This window comes from Odocoileus virginianus, chromosome 6 (assembly GCF_023699985.2).
Source record: "Odocoileus virginianus isolate 20LAN1187 ecotype Illinois chromosome 6, Ovbor_1.2, whole genome shotgun sequence".
NCBI lineage: Eukaryota > Metazoa > Chordata > Mammalia > Artiodactyla > Cervidae > Odocoileus > Odocoileus virginianus.
This window is the reverse complement of record NC_069679.1, coordinates 16,374,166-16,390,670: the sequence shown is the minus strand read 5'-3', so window position 1 is coordinate 16,390,670 and position 16,505 is coordinate 16,374,166. Positions and strand designations below refer to the sequence as shown.

At 43.0% G+C, this 16,505-nt stretch overlaps 1 protein-coding gene across 1 annotated transcript; it reads left to right on the top strand.

Annotated features, from left to right (window-relative positions):
- The first annotated feature begins 1,643 nt into the window (after nucleotides 1-1,643).
- On the top strand, nucleotides 1,644-2,420 carry LOC139035478 (ubiquitin-conjugating enzyme E2 W-like). Its single transcript, XM_070468502.1, has one exon. The coding sequence runs from the start codon at nucleotides 1,657-1,659 to the stop codon at nucleotides 2,053-2,055; it is 399 nt and encodes a 132-aa protein (XP_070324603.1). The 5' UTR covers nucleotides 1,644-1,656; the 3' UTR covers nucleotides 2,056-2,420.
- Nucleotides 2,421-16,505: the final 14,085 nt, after the last annotated feature.

Sequence of the window (16,505 nt, the reverse complement as noted above, 5' to 3'; positions counted from 1 at the left end):
AGAGTTGGACAGGACTGAGCAACTTTCACTTTCACTTTCTACAGCCTTGCTGCCCACTGAGACTCTAAAACATTGCAGAGGGGGTATGTTATTCTTAATTCACTTTTACACCCTTTTCACCTATAAAAGCTGATTTTAGAAAAGGCAGAGGAACGAGATCAAATTGCCAACATGGGCTAGATCATCGAAAAAGCAAGAGAGTTCCAGAAAAACATCTATTTGTTTTATTGACTATGCCAAAGCCTTTGACTGTGTGGATCACAATAAACTGGGGAAAATTCTGAAAGAGATGGGAATACCAGACCACCTGACCTGCCTCTTGAGAAATCTGTATGCAGGTCAGGAAGCAACTAGAACTTAGAAAAAGTTAGAACTGGACATAGAACAACAGACTGGTTCCAAATAGGAAAAGGAGTACATTAAAGCTGTATATTGTCACCCTGCTTATTTAACTTATGTGCAGAGTACATAATGAGAAATACTGGGCTGGATGAAGCACAAGCTGGAATCAAGATTGCCGGGAGAAATATCAATAACCTCAGATATGCAGATGACACCACCCTCATGGCAGAAAGTGAAGAAGAACTAAAGAGCCTCTTGATGAAAGTGAAAGAAGAGAGTGAAAAAGCTGGCTTAAAGCTCAATATTCAGAAACTAAGATCATGGCATCCAGTCCCATCAGTTCATGGCAAATATATGGGGAAACAGTGGAAACAGTGGCTGATTTTATTTTTCTGGGCTCCAAAATCACTGCAGATGGTGACTGCAGCCATGAGATTAAAAGACATTTTCTCACCTGGAAGCTGGACCAGTGACTTAATGTCTCTCAGCACTTAGGCCTTCCCTGCATTTGTGCACTGTTGCACACCAATTCCTTTGTCCAGAATTCTCATCCTTTCCCTAACACCCAGCAAACTCCTGCTCATCCTCATGACCCAGCACAGAAGAGGCTTCCGGCCTCCTCCTAGAAGCCTTCCTGGACCCATCAGGGAGAGTACTTCCTCCACCTCCTGAACTCCCACTAAATCTTGCTTACCCAAGTGATATTATTGTACTTCTATCACAAATTCAGATTCTCTACTTCCCATAGGTTACTTGGGAATCTAGACTACATTTCATGTATCTTGATATACCCTGTGATTAACACAGTTTCAGGAAGAGTGCACTGTCCATAAATGACTGATTTACAAAAGGAAAATTCCCAATTTACATAATGAAATATAAGCACTGGGAATGTACATGACAATTGTGTAGAAAACAGCCTGTGCATGCGTGCTCAGTCGCATCTGACTCTTTGCGACCCTATGGACTGTAGCCCACCAGGATCTTCTGTTCATGTGATTCTCCAGGCAAGGATATTGGAGTGGGTTGCCATGCCCTCCTCCAGAGGATCTTCTCAACCCAAGGATCAAACCTGCATCTCTCACATTGCAGGTGGATTCTTTACCGCTGAGCCACTGGGGAAGACCAGAAAACAGCACAAATGTGAATAAATACAAGATTCTAGAAACCGAGACTGTATTCTTTTACAGAAAGTCTCTATGTTTTTTCAGGTTGTTGGCTGACATAGAGTAGGAGCAATAATCAGGTTCAGATTGAAAATTAATAAATCCAATACAAATGAAACAGAGGGAAGGGGGGGGGGGTGGTTCCATCATGGCGTCAATGCAGAAACGACTACAGAAAGAACTGTTGGCTTTGCAAAATGACCCACCTCCTGGAATGACTTTAAATGAAAAGAGTGTTCAAAATTCAATTACACAGTGGATTTTAGACATGGAAGGTGCACCGGGTACCTTATATGAAGGGGAAAAATTTCAACTTCTATTTAAATTTAGTAGTCGATATGCTTTTGACTCTCCTCAGATCATGTTTACTGGTGAAAATATTCCTGTTCATCCTCATGTTTATAGCAATGGTCATATCTGTTTATCCATTCTAACAGAAGACTGGTCCCCAGCGCTCTCAGTCAAGTCAGTTTGTCTTAGCATTATTAGCATGCTTTCCAGCTGCAAAGAAAAGAGACGACCACCAGATAATTCTTTTTATGTTTGAACATGTAACAAGAATCCAAAGAAAACAAAATGGTGGTATCATGATGATACTTGTTGATGCCACTGTTCTCATCCTCCTAGCAGAAGATAGTTCTACTGAGAAAATGAGCACTTTGATCATTCAGTCTTTGAACTTTAACCTTTGACTGGAAGTGACCTATAGGCAATGAAGACTGCTTCCTTTGACTGCATTTTTACTCGTGTGCATTCGGGGCACATGTTGATCGCTGGTTGAGTCCAGGCAACTGACATGCTTTGATTAGTCATACAGTATTAATGCAGGTGTCAGGAAATGTCAAATATAATTCCATTTTTTATTTTTATTTTTTTAAGCTTTTGAAAAGTTCCAGGTCCTCATGTATTGTGCAACAAAATGACTTCCTTGGCGGTTTTGGGACTTTCATTGCCGCCAATGGACGTTGTAACATGAAAAAATTTCATTAACTTCTGCCACTCAATGATTAATGCGTGATAGGGCCTATGACATGAACTTAACGGTTAGAGTGGGATTATAAACAAAATGAGGGATCCAACATTACTCTGAAAGTCACCCCAACTGCTCATATTTGGATTCTATGCACTGTGAACCTAAGGTTAACAGCATGAATTAACATGCGTCTTTAAAGGACTGTAATGAAAGATCATTGCGTATTTATTGAATTGTTTATATCTGCTGTCAAATTGTTTTGACATGGACGGTTTTCAAGTAACATTGGCAGAGAGGTACGATATATCATCCCTATGGTGAAAATAAATTTGTTTGTTGTACATAGTTCCTCAATCTCTGAAGTAAAGGTATGAGTAATACAGGGTATAAATGGTTTAATCAAGGCTTTACTTTGGAAGTAAGAAAAATGGCAGTGATGATTAAACTGCTACAGTCCATAATTTGAGCTTGTTGTTTGTACATTATCAATTTTTTCCAAATAGATGACACTCTGTTACTTCCTGCTAGCCATCAGCATGAACCCTACTGCCTAAACACTATTTCGTTTTTTTATGTTTGGAAAATCCATAAACATTTTTGTTTGCAATTTTGTTTCTTTTGTTATGTTTTAAGTCAAGTTTTAATGTTATGATACTTTAAATTGAAAAACTTCTGTCAAGTTTTTTCTTGTAAATTTTCTTCATTTGTAAGTATCATCTTGTCCTTCTATCCTGTACCCTAAAATAAGAAATACATTTTTGACAGAGGCTTAATGTTTAAAAAAAAAAAAGAAAGAAAGAAAGAAACAGAGGGAAGAGCTCAAGAAGCATTTAACAAACCTCTAACCTCTGCACAATTTTGAACAGCAATAAGTTTAAAGACTTACGTTTCTAGCATCGGGAAATGATAAGATGGAGAAAGCTAAGTGAATTAAAAACAAGGGACATTACTAAAAATAAAAAGAAACCTGGGTTCCTCCTTTGCAAAGAGCCTTCCCTGTCTCTATTTCTCCTGAGTATTAGGTGGTTTTTTTTTTTTTTTGGACACATTTGTGGGATCTTAGTTCCCTGACCAGGGATTGAACCAGGGGCCTCAGCAGTGGAAGTGCTGAATCCTAACCAGTGGACCCCCAGGGAATTCTCCCCTCTTTTTATATGACATGGCTCTTTAGTGGGCTGAAGTAGGATTAAAAAGTTGGAGAGGGGTGGGGGAAGTCTGAACTGGCCAGTAGAATCTTAGGAGATTTTACTGATATCTGATTCCATAGTACTTTCAGAGTTTGAATTGAGGCACCTCAGTGAGTTCAAAATACAAATTTGGAACAAGATTGTACAAGAAAATGAAGACAGCACCTCCCATAACATATTCCACTCCTCCCCTGGTTTTCGCCCTTAACACAAGGCTTGGCACGTTTAATGCAGTCAATAAAGGATTCCACTAATTCAGAAATTAAAACTAACTAATTCTTATATCATAAATAAATACCTTTTCTCATTATACACCTTTCTCTCTCTCTTTTTTCTCTTTTTTATTCCTTTTCTTCACACATTTCTTCATTTTCTGGACAACCTCCTGGGCTATGAGGCTATGAGCTGGATAGCTATGGGTTTGCCAAGCTGGCTTCTAGTAATCCTCAAAAACACTGATGGGTCCTTCCAGAAAGTTCTCTCTTGACATAGTTCCTGTTGCAGGGCAGTATATTAGAGACAGTATTTCTAGAAGGCAAGTTTCCTTCCTGGGATTCCTCTCCTGAATCTGGAATGGAAACTGCTAAATAAGTTGTTGAACAAAGGAGGCCCCTGACCCAGATGACTACATTGGGGATAATTTTAAGATTTCCTTCAAAGAGTCATGAACTGATAACAGGAAGACTTCTACATCCCCTCACTGCCATGGCCACTCTAATGCCCATGTCAAAGTCCCAGGCTCTCAGAAGAGAAATGGGATACTCCCATTGGGTGCCCAATCTTTTTCACCTCTCGAGAAGCTCCTGTATGTATAAGATTCATGTTCTGTGGATGTCAGAGAGCCATTCAAACCATCCATGCAGAGTTGAGTACTGCTCTGTGATGCTACATGGACTGGAGGTCCCTTTCCTCCCTTGTATCACATCTGTAGAGATACTTGGCAGTATCTACCCAGCCAGATTTTTTAAAATATATATTCTTCTGAAACCAGCTTGCTCTCTTTAACAAAGGTTTTTGCCAAAGAAGATACCCTAGTATACTGTGCACCCCAGCTCCCTCTAGGAGGCAGCCCGAAATAAATGGAAACACTTGACTTTTGAGGAAGACATTCCTGGTTCTGCCACTGTTAACTCTGTGGGCTTCTGTCTGATCATCTTTAAAGTGCAGATAATACTATCTATCTTGTGGGTTCTCCTGAGGGTTAAATGAGTCAATTTAAGTGAAGTGCTTACCCCATAGAAGTTGCTTGAAAATGAGAGCTTGCAATTTCCTCTAAAATTTTCTCCATATGAAATTAAATTAGCTGTTCTTACTTGTATCTAATTTATTTAACACATACAAACAAACATGTGCTTTCTCCAGTATTAAAGGACCAGAACTTTGAAATAATAATGCTGACTTCCATATGCAGCTATGTTACTGGGCTCTCAATACAAGGAAACATCCCCTGGCCTTTTCGTTATGCTCTGAAGAATAATAGTCTCCCAGGCTTCCTTGGGGCCAGTGATGCCAGATGCACCTAGACTGGGCATTGCCAACTCACAACTTCTCCCCACCCCACAACGTGCAGGAGCACTAACGCTCAGATCCTGGGAACATTCATCATGTATGGGAGTGAACTTGTCAACAGCTGAATACAAATGGTTTGTTCCTGCACTTTTGTCCCAGGATATACATTCCATCTTATTGATAGCAGTTAAAGACTGAAACAAGCTGTTCGATTGTTTCTATGATTAAATAGCCATAGACCAGAATACCATGCAGCCATTAACTAGAGTGAGGTATATTCTTTGCAAGACATAGTTAGTAATTAAAAAATAATGTGCAGAACACTGTGAAGGATACTGCTATGTGTGGTGTCAATGGGGAGAATCACACGAACCTCTATACACGCCAGTAAACTTACATACTTATATACCTGTATGTATTATGTATAGACTGTGAAAGGATACAAAGAAACGGAATACTTGTCGCTTTTAGAAAAGAAACTAGTGCCTAAAAGACAAATATTAGAGGAAGATATTTTTTCTAGTGGATACACATCACTGAGTTTGAGTATATATATATATATATATATATATATATATATATATTTGAGCATGTATATATATTTAAGTATATATATATGTAATTTATGTGTTTATTCTTGGCTGTGCTGGGTCTTCATTGCTGCGCAGGCTTTTCTCTAGCTGCAGGGAGTCAGCGCTACTCTCTAGGTGTAGTGTGTGGCTTCTTATTGCAGTGGCTTCTCCTGTTGCAGGGGCTCCAGAGGACTCAGCTTGAGCAGTTTCCAACTGCTGGATCCTTAGTTGTCATTCTCAGGCTCTAGAGCACAAGCTCAACAGTTGTAGCACAGGCTCAATAGTTGTGACCCAGGGGCTTAAGTTGCTCCACGACATGTAGGATCTTCCAGGACCAGAGATGGATCTGTATCACCTGCATTGGCAGGTGAATTCTTTACCACTGAAGTCACCAGAGAAGCCCCTTGAGTTTACATTTTTACCATTATGCTCCGCACTAGCAGAGACAGAGACACAATCGATAGGGACATGCCCTCGTAGAGAACGCTTGCTCTAGGAGCAGAGAAGAGAAGCGCTCTTTGAGCTCTCTCCCCCCTTCCCTGGTCCTCTTCCATCTTCTCTCCACTGCTGGAGGCGCACAGTAACAGGGAGCTCAATAGATGATGTGTCTGTTGCTGCCTTTCTCTGTTTTGAAAACCTGTGACTATGCCATAGCAGGAGGTAGAAGGAGACAGAGCTTGGAGCCAGGTCGCTGCGGAAGGGTGAAAATCTTGTACTTTGGCATCTGATCTGTTTTAAGATATTTAAATCCTATGGGTCTACTTCTCTGTTGTTCCCCCTTCGGGCTCAGAAGGGCTTTTAAAAGATACAGCCGGTCTCAGCCTTGCTAAGCAGAGCCAAAAGGTCAATTTGCTCTATTGCGCTCTTGACTCTCGGAGAGCACGCAACACAGCACCCCCTGCCTGCTTGTGTGGTGAGAGGCGCCTCTGCGGAAAAAGGGTGGAGCCGCCAGAAGAAAGGCTGCCAGCCAGGACCACAGATTTATAAGAACCGTTCGTGAACAAAGAGCTCCATGACTCAGCATCACACTGGGGCTTCCTGAAGTAGATGCTGCCCTACTCCCACCCCCACTCACTGCGAACCAGCGAAGAGTCCCCAGGTGAAAGGGGGACCAAGAAAAGCTGGGAAAGTAGCAATGTCTGCTTAGGATGTCGCGGGACCCCTGCGCTCATCTGGCAGGAAGGGCAATCACACCTGCAGGAGACAGCATAACCCTTCTCCCGTCGTGCACCCTCGTCTCCTCACCGCACTCCCTGTCACGTGAGGCGCCGTGAGGGTGAGAGAGATGGCGGGCCGAGTCAGTGAGGGGTGCAGATTCCGGGAAGGAGTCTAACCGGAGGGAGCACCACAGAAGGCACCCCAATTAAGGCGCTGGTGCGCTGAGATCTTCAGGGCGTCCATGAGGACCTGGTGACCTGGGAGGCCAGCTGATGAGTGATGACATGTACCAGGACCAGATCCTAGACCTCTAAGGAAAGTCAGAGGGCCCGGACCCCAGAGAGACCATGCACTGGGTGGAGTTTTCAGAGGTGGACGTACCAGTTATTCCTCCAGGCACCTAGTAGGCTTGGCGCTGCATGTCATTTATCCCTTGCAAGCTCTAGTGAAAGAAGGTATGGAGGGACTTGCAGACCCTAGAGACCATCCCCCTGTGCTGCATCATCACGTGGTGGTACTAACTTGACCCATATGGGATCCTGGACCTGGGGCAGTCCTGTGGATGCTGGGGAATCCAGAAAACAGTCTGATGGAGCAGCAGAAACCTGGAGAAGTGTCCATGTGATAACTCTGTTTTCCGTGAAGGACACACTGTGAGGCTAGTCTCTTTCCAGAGACAAGATGCCTGTCCTTCTCCTAGTTAAGAAATGTTGTACTGCCAGTTCTCACAACTCTCTAAAGGAATTTTCCGACACTCCCTCTTCTGCATCAGCTCACTGGCTTGGCCACACCCTCTTCTACTTGACCCATCTCCTTTATTTTCTGGGGCTTCCCCTTCCTGTATTGACATCTGGCCCAGCTTTTTTCCCCCTAACTTTTTGGCCACGTGGGATCTTAGTTCCTCCACCAGGGATCCGACCAGCAACCCCTGCAGTAGAATCGCAGGCGTCTTCACCGCTGCACCACCAGGGAAGTCCATGGCCCAGCACATTCCTGATCGTAGTGCTGGAGTCTGGATTTCTTCAAGGAACTGAGGTGGGGAGAGCTGTCACACATGTAAAGGGCCAAGCTCCCCCCTCCCTCTAGACCTGGTGCAGAGGTTCCATCTTATCCCAAAGGATCTATGATCCTCACCTAACCCCTCTTCAGTAATTGCCATAACTTACATTTGTGAAGTGCCGCAGGGATTACAAAGCATTTTCCCCCCATGTGATCCTTGCCACCACCTTATGAGTTAAAGCAAGCATTTTTACAACCGCATATTATAAAGAGATAAATGACTCTCTGACATTTGTGACCTGCCCAAAGTCAGCTAAAAGGTGAGAGACAGCCTAGAATAATGATGAACCCTTCAAATTCAATAAAGTTCCCCACGAATAGAAACCTGCCTCATGCTGCAAACTAAGAAAGCCTGACCGGTCTCCTCTTCCTCCCATGCTCACTTAGCCTTATTTCTAACTACCTCCCTCACCCCCTTACCCACTCTTCTCCCCAGGCCCACAGAAGGGTCACAACTGTTGCCATCCCTCGAATGAGAGTCCTCCCCTCCACAGTCTTGATCTCACGTGTGCAGCCCCCTCTACTTGGCCCCGGGCTGAGGTTCTGGCAGTTAAAGTTGAGGAGTCTGTGGCTGGAGAGATGTTGAGGGGCTCTCCTTCCAAAGTGTATTGTTATATCACCGGGGGAGGGAGGAACTGGGTGCAGTGGGGTTGAGGAAAGAGTACTGTCCCATATCTTCCAGGGATGAAAGTTGAGACTTTCAGTCTTGACACTCAAATAGGACCTCAAGCAATATATGTGGAGACTGTATAGCAGGAGGCCAGGGGTCTCTGGGGAAATCATACCCAGGCATGGACTGGAGGGTGGAAAGAATGGAAGACAGCCCCAGTTTCTGGGCTCCCCAGGTAATTGTGCTCCTCTTCCTGAGCCTCTTTGTTGCCACAGGTTATATGGGAAAGGAGTCTGATTGTTCATGTCATCTGGAAGGGCAGTGGTAAAGAGGAAGAGAGCCTAATTAGAAAGCATAAATCCTTTGGCCAAATGCAACCCAGTCTGAGCATCAAGTCAGCCTCCAGACCGACTGTCCTCTCCCCTAAATAGCCCTGGGGCTCTCTAATTTGAAGCCAGGAAATCAATGGGTCTGGAGAAAAGAATATTCATAGATTCCCAGTGAGGAAGAGGCTCTCAGAGACAGCTGGAAGGAAGGGAAGAGGGCCTGAGGATGGAAAGTATCAAGAGGAGGAGCTGAGATCTGAGGAAAAGAACTGATGTTGACTATATAGGCAATCCTGCTCCCTCTAATGCTCTCCCAGGCTCCATGAAGAAAAGCCCTAGTACTTTTCTCCTTTCACCATGAGAGCCAGCGCTTTAGTTTTGAGACTCTTTTTTCACAGTCCATACTCTGGGTCAGCTCTCCAAATGCCTCATCAGCCTTGCGCACTTCAGCCTGCTTGCTGGGCCATCCCTTCACTCAGCCAGGTCTTTGCTTTTCTATTAGTTGGTTCTTTCAACCTGACCACTCAGCCCTGATTGGCCTCATTCTTAGCTTCAGGGCTACCCCTGTGGTTCAGACCCCATTCTGATCTGCCACAGGCCTATAGACAAGAATCGTTATCCCTCATCTGGAAACTGAAGTAAAGGATACACTTTCACTTATGATACATGTTGCATAGCTCTTGCTAAGAAAATCTTTACCAAAAGAAATGGAACCACCAGCTAAGTGAAAGGAAGATGCTTGAGTCCCTTAAACAGACGCCTCAGCCATCTAGCCATTTACAGAGTGATAGGGTGATGACAGGGCTTCTGCTATTTGTAGAGCTCTTTCTTGGTCTCCCAGATTTCTGCTCTGGCATCTACACAGTCATCGCTGGAGAATGCTTTCTCGTAGGTCTGCATGCCTTTGAGACCAATGTACTGCAATTATGACCCTATTCAGTTTGTTCTTGTTTTGGAGGAGGTAGAACATAAAAACAAACTATATGTTGACTCTTTCTAGTACTGCAAAACTTTACCCTCTCCAAGCCTTTAACTTTTCCTTTGGGTTATAATTCTCAGACTTTCAGTCACGTCTGCTGACCTCTGGCTCTTCTAAAAGGTCTCCCATCTCACCCTTGTCCGCTTGCCTGGTGGCTCAGACAGTAAAGAATCTGCCTGCAATGCAGGAGACCAGGGTTCAATCCCTGAGTTGGGAAGAGCTCCTGGAGAAGAGAATGACAACCCACTCCAGCATTCTTGCCTAGAGAATTCCATGGACAGAGGATCCTGGCGGGCTACAGTCCATAGGGTCGGCAAAGAGTCATACACAACTGATAACTAACACACACATCTCACTCTTGGCAATGCTGGTGAGCAGGAATAAGTCCGTCCTTTTCCAGAGACAATTAGCTTAATGTTCCCATCACTTCCTCCTATACCGTGGCCTGACTCTGCTCTACCAAGGCATCAGGAGCCTTGTGCCAGATGAAACTGCCATGGGGAAGGGAAAGGACCATGTGAGTCTTGCCTGTCTTGTGCCCTGTGGCTCCAGCTTTCCTACTTAAGAAGTCATCTCTGCTTCCTATTAGGGACTTAGGGATCACTGAAATCCTGCATTATGCTGAAGGGACCCAGGGAATGCAGTTCATGCTTGCCAGCTGCTACTACAGGGGAGTTTGTAGCCAAGGTGGCCTATTTGCCTCTGTCTATCCCAGAGAACTGAAGGGTTGAATATGTACCTCTAGGTAGAAAATAAAAACCAGAGTCAAGGGAAAGAAACTCAGCATGTAAAAATTTTTTCTAACGTCAGCCTTGAGAATGGTTACATAACTTCCTGAAATCTTTTCTAGGCCTACCCTCTAGTCATGTTGAGTCAGGGACAGCCAACTCCAGGTCTTAGTCTGGCTCTGTCTGAAACACATGATTTTCTGGGGTAATTATTTATCCTCCCAGATTCAGTGTGGTGACATCTTCAGCAGGAAAACTTTCCTGTCCCCTGCCATACACTTTCCAGACCTGCGGTTAGGCTTCTATCTTCCCCCATTCACCTTTATATTATGATGATCGGATTATTGGTTTGTTTTTTCCCAGCAGACTGACAATTCCTGAAGGGCACAATGTGACGTGAAAGTCGTTCAGTCCTGTCCAACTCTTTGCGACCCCATGGATAGTCCATGGAATTCTCCAGGCCAGAATATTGTAGTGGGTAGCCTTTCCCTTCTCCAGGGCATCTTCCCAAGCCAGGGCTCGAACCCAGCCCTCCCACATTGCAGAAGCACAATATGCAACACCAATCTCTGATGTTTCTGTCTTGAATGTTATCATACAAGGACTCTATAAATGTTTATAGAATAAAAAAACTGGGATCAATGGATCAAAGGACCCAAAACAGTCCTTTTGGCTCTTCGTATATTGCAAACTGCCCCCCAAAAAATTAACACCTATTTATAATGCCATCTGCTATGGAATATAAGTTTCACTGCAACTTTGTTGGTTTATAAGGAAAAATCATCCTAATTTTGAGGGGGGTTTTGTTTGTTTGTTTTTGCTTTTGCTTTCTGGACGTACTGTCAGGCATGAGGGGATCTTAGTTTCCCTACCAGAGATGGAACCCATCCCCACTGCAGTGGGAATACAGAGTCTTAACCACTGAACTGCCAGGGAAGTCCCTATTCTATTGTTTTAACATGCTTTTCTTTACTAGTGAAGTTAGTTTCCCCAATGTTTATCTGACTAACCATGACCCTCTATTGTGAACTGTCTCTTTATATCTTAGTAATCACTTTCTCTGACAACTTACCAAAGCTACAGCCAAATTTCTTTCTCCCTTAAGCAAGGAGTCACAGGCCCAATCTTATAGTTGAATAAAGGATTTGTTTCCCTAACTTCCAAGATCCATATCAATGGGCCTCAGAGGGTAGTTTACAACCTAAGTCTGTTACAATGCCCAGGGCAGTTAAGATTCTCCACATTACAGACTTTATTTTCTTGGTAGGAGTTGTTCATCAAAAAAGCAACAGAATACCAGAAAAAGACCTACTTCTGCTTTATTGACTACAACAACGCTTGACTGTGTGGATCACAAACAAACTGTGTGGATCAAACAAAACGCTTGACTGTGTGGAAAATTCTTCAAGAGATGGGAATACCAGACCACCTGACCTGCCTCCTGAAAAATATGTATGCAAGTCAAGAAGCAACAGTTAGAACTGGACATGGAACAACAGACTGATTCCAAATTGGGAAAGCAGTACATCAAGGCTGTATATTGTCACCCTGCTTATTTAACTTATATGCAGAGTACATCATGAGAAATGCTGGGTTGGATGAAGCACAAGCTGGAATCAAGATTGCCAGGAGAAATACCAATAGCCTCAGATATGCAGATGATACTACACTTATGGCAGAAAGCAAAGAACTAAAGAGCCTCTTGATGAAAGTGAGAGAGGAGAGTGAAAAAATTGGTTTAAAACTCAACATTCAGAAAACTAAGATCATGGCATCTGGTCCCATCACTTCATGGCAAATAGATGGGGAAACAATGGAAACAGTGACAGACTGACTTTTTGGGGGCTCCAAAATCACTACAGATGGTGACTGCAGCCATGAAATTAAAAGATGCTTGCTCCTTAGAAGAAAAGCTATGACCAACCTAGATAGCATATTAAAAAGCAGAGACATTACTTTGCCAACAAAGGTCCGTCTAGTCAAAGCTATGGTTGTTATTCCAGTAGTCATGTATGGATGTAAGAGTTGGGCTATAAAGAAAGCTAAATGCAGAAGAATTGATGCTTTTGAACTGTGGTGTTGGAGAAGACTCTTGGAGAAAAAGAATGTCCTTGAAATTACATGACAACAACTTAAACACCTGATTGTGAATCTGGCTAAGAAGTTTTCAGGGTGGGCATGCCCTTGACCTGTGCTCTGGCAGTGCTACCTGCTTCTTACTCTTGCTTTCCCTCTCCATCTAGAGGTTTAAGGGAAGACGTTCTAGAGAACGGACTTGGCAAATTTCAAGGGACAGACAGGATAGATCTTTTTCTTGGGCTTTTCCAGAAATTTTAGGCATCTGCTGAAAACTGTCAGACTGTCTTTCTTTTTTTAACACTTAAAAATATAATTCTATTTATTTATTTATTTATAGTTGCCCTGGGTCTTTGTTGCTGCTTGAGTGCTTCTTGCAGTGGCTTCTCTAATTGCAGAGCACAGGTTCTAGGCTCACCAGCTTCAGTAGTTGCAGCATGTGAGCTTAGTTGCTCCGAGGCATGTAAAATCTTCCTGGACCAGGGATTGAACCCATGTCCCATGCATTGGAGAGTGGATTCTTACTGACTGTAACATCAGGGAAGTCCCAGACTGTATTTCTCTCTCTCTTTCTTTTTTTTCCCAGACTGTATTTCTTATCTGTAGCTTCTCAGTTCAGTTCAGATGAGTCGCTCAGTCATGTGTGATTTTTTGCAACCCCATGGATGGCAGCACGCCAGGCTCCTCTGTCCATCACCAACTCCCGGAGCTTACTCAGACTCATGTCCATAGAGTCGGTGATGCCATCCAACCATCTCATCCTCTGTTGTCCCCTTCTCCTCCCACCTTCTATCTTTCCCAGCATCAGGGTCTTTTCCAGTGAGTCAGTTCTTCTCATCAGGTGGCCAAAGTATTGGAGTTTCAACTTCAGCATCACTCCCTCCAATGAATATTCAAGACCAATTTCCTTTAGGATTGACTGGTTTGATCTCCTTGCAGTCCAAGGGACTCTCAAGAGTCTTCTCCAACACCACAGTTCAAAAGCATCAATTCTTTGACGTTCAGCTTTCTTTATGGTTCAACTCTCGCATCCATACATGACTACTGGAAAAACCATAGCTTTGACTATGTGGACCTTTCTTGGCAAAGTAATGTCTCTGCATTTTAATATGCTGTTTAGGTTCATCATAGCTTTTATTCCAAGAAGCAAGCATCTTTTAATTTTATGGCTACAGTCACCATCTGAGCCACCAGTTTAGGCCAGAACTATTTATCCCTTGATCTCTATAAAGAAGCAGCATTCTTTCAGTCTGAACTCTACGCCCCGCCTTCATGGCTCAAGTAGAAACTACCCTCCTTATGCCCATACAAAGTCAACTCCAAGAGTTCATCTGTATTTTGTTTAGAGAACATTTCTAAACTAGTCTCTTCTTGGCTGACAATTCTAAACTTTTCCTACCATGAAAATATTCTCCCTCTGATCTGTCCTCATTGTCCTCCTCCTCACTCTAAAAAAAATGCTTCTTTAAAAAAAAAATTACCAACTATAGAGGATCCAGAGAGTCAGCAACACATCTCTTTCAGGAACTCATCCAATTCACTCAAAAAATTTTTGATCAGATACTTATTGGGAATCTGCTATGACTATATACCTGACTTTACCTAAGTGCTGAAGGTATAGCCAGAGCTACCCATTGGCCCAAGAAAGAGGAGTCCCTTTCCTGGGTCTCATATTTAAGAAAATCCCATATGTAACTAATGTAAACAAATAAATAAGTTTACTATAGAATACAGAGGTGCCTCTGTCACTTGGGATCTTCTGCAACCTAAAATCATTCTGAACTTCTGCTTCCAGGACTGACATGGCTCTAAGCCAGGGAAAAACACTTCCCACATCTCTTGCCCAAACCCTTAAAGGTGACTGTGTCTAAGTGACAAGATTGCCTATAGATTGTGCCTCTGCCAGACATTGCTTCCAAGTACAAGGGAGGACTAGGTGACAGAAGCATATAGGTTAAAAAAAAAAAAAAAAAGACAAATTTGTCAATTTCTTCCTCTCAGAGGGCATGAATGGAATACATTTTCAAATAATATTTGATTTATTTATTTTTGGCTGTGTTGGGTCTTCCCTGCTGCACAGACTATTCTCTAGTTGCAGAGAGTGGGGGCCACTCTCCAGCTGCAGTGTGCAGGCTTCTCACGGCAGTGCCTTCTCTTGTTGCAGAGCGTGGACGCCCAGGCTTCAGTAGCTGGGGCACATGGGCGCAGTAGCTGTGGCTCCCTGGCTGTGGAGCACGGGTTCAGTACTTGCGGCGCACGGACTTATTTGCTCCACAGCATGTGGGATCTTCCCAGATTAGGGATTGAACCCACATCTCCCGCATCAGCAGGCAGATTCTCTACCACTGAGCCACAAAGGTAACCCTCGAAATACATTTTTATACTATGATGCATCATAGTACCAAGCACCTATTTTCCTTTTTCCCTTCGTGTTTCAATGCACAGTTCTGAAGGTACTCAAAAATTAACACAATATTCCTAACAGTTGTACATTGCAGCCGAGGCACAGTTTGCAATAGCCAACAATGTTATTACTCTTAAATTTGTATATATGTAGGTTAGGACAACATTTGTGAACTTGATACCAATTCTTTATAATTCTCTGTGTATCTAGATACTGCTTTAAGATATAGTAACAACCACAAAAAAACAAAGATATAGTAACAAAATTGCAATATAAGGTATAGTACTTTATATAATAAAATAATCCTTAATACAATATAATAATGTTTATTTAACATATGTAACCCCATTATAGTGTGAGAACATGATAGGTAAAACCAACAATTCATTTGCAAATCTAGCTATTGCTTTAAGAACTGTATTGATAATACCAGTTGCTATGGACTTAACAGAGCAAAATATTTTCAAATTAAATTCATTTTTAAAAACCAATAACTATAATTCAAGAAAGTCTGGCTAATTTGACATCTATTGCTGTCCAGAGAACATAAATTATGTAAAAATCTGGACTGTAACAACACAGAGATTTTGCTGAAATGAAGGCAAAAAAAATTTTTCAGCCGTGCCTTTAGAAGGTCAATCTGTGTGCCCTGCTTCCTTTAAACAGAAGACATTCCACATTCCATTGATTCTCTGATGTTTTCAACTCCTGTATTCTTGCCAGGACTTTGGAAGGAACACGATTATATGGAAGTTAAAGAGCTATTTCTGATATGAAGGATTGTATGCCTATAGTAAGAAAGCTTGAGGAGAAGTACATTAGACTCTGGGGCTCTCCATATGTTTCTGGGTCACTGATGCTATCAATGTTTAACGACAATGAACAGAGACAGGAGATTTCATGCATGGGTGGGTCATGCATTTTTTTTCTTCCTCCCACCCCAGGGGCCTTTAGATTACCCTTCTCCTCTGCTTTCAGCCATCCTTCCAAAGATCATTTCCTTTTCCTTTCCCAAGATTCTTACCAACCAGGACTGGAACCACCTTTCAGTCCAGTTCAGTTGTTCAGTTTTGTCCGACTCTTTTCAATCCCATGGGCTGCAGCATGCCAGGCTTGTAGACAACCATAATGTATCAAGAGCTAGAACAGGGCCAGAGAATGCCGCATAGAGAGAATATTGGGGTCAAGAAAAGGAACAATCTTGATCATTTACAAAAGCTCTGAAACCCCAGAAAGGAGCCAGAAAGGGCCTCTAAGACAGCAGATGAGCGGGATTTCCAAATGAGCTAGAAATGAGGAAGAATGGAATAAGAACCATAGGACAGGAAGGACAGCTGAGTTAGCTGGGGCATGGTGACAAGAAGTCAGATTCAGGATTGACTTAGGAAGGGACCTGGGAAGGAAAATTAGGAAGAG

Bases quoted from the DNA above. Each gene is read 5' to 3' on its own strand.
- LOC139035478 (XM_070468502.1), top strand. From the start codon at position 1,657: ATGGCGTCAATGCAGAAACGACTACAGAAAGAACTGTTGGCTTTGCAA.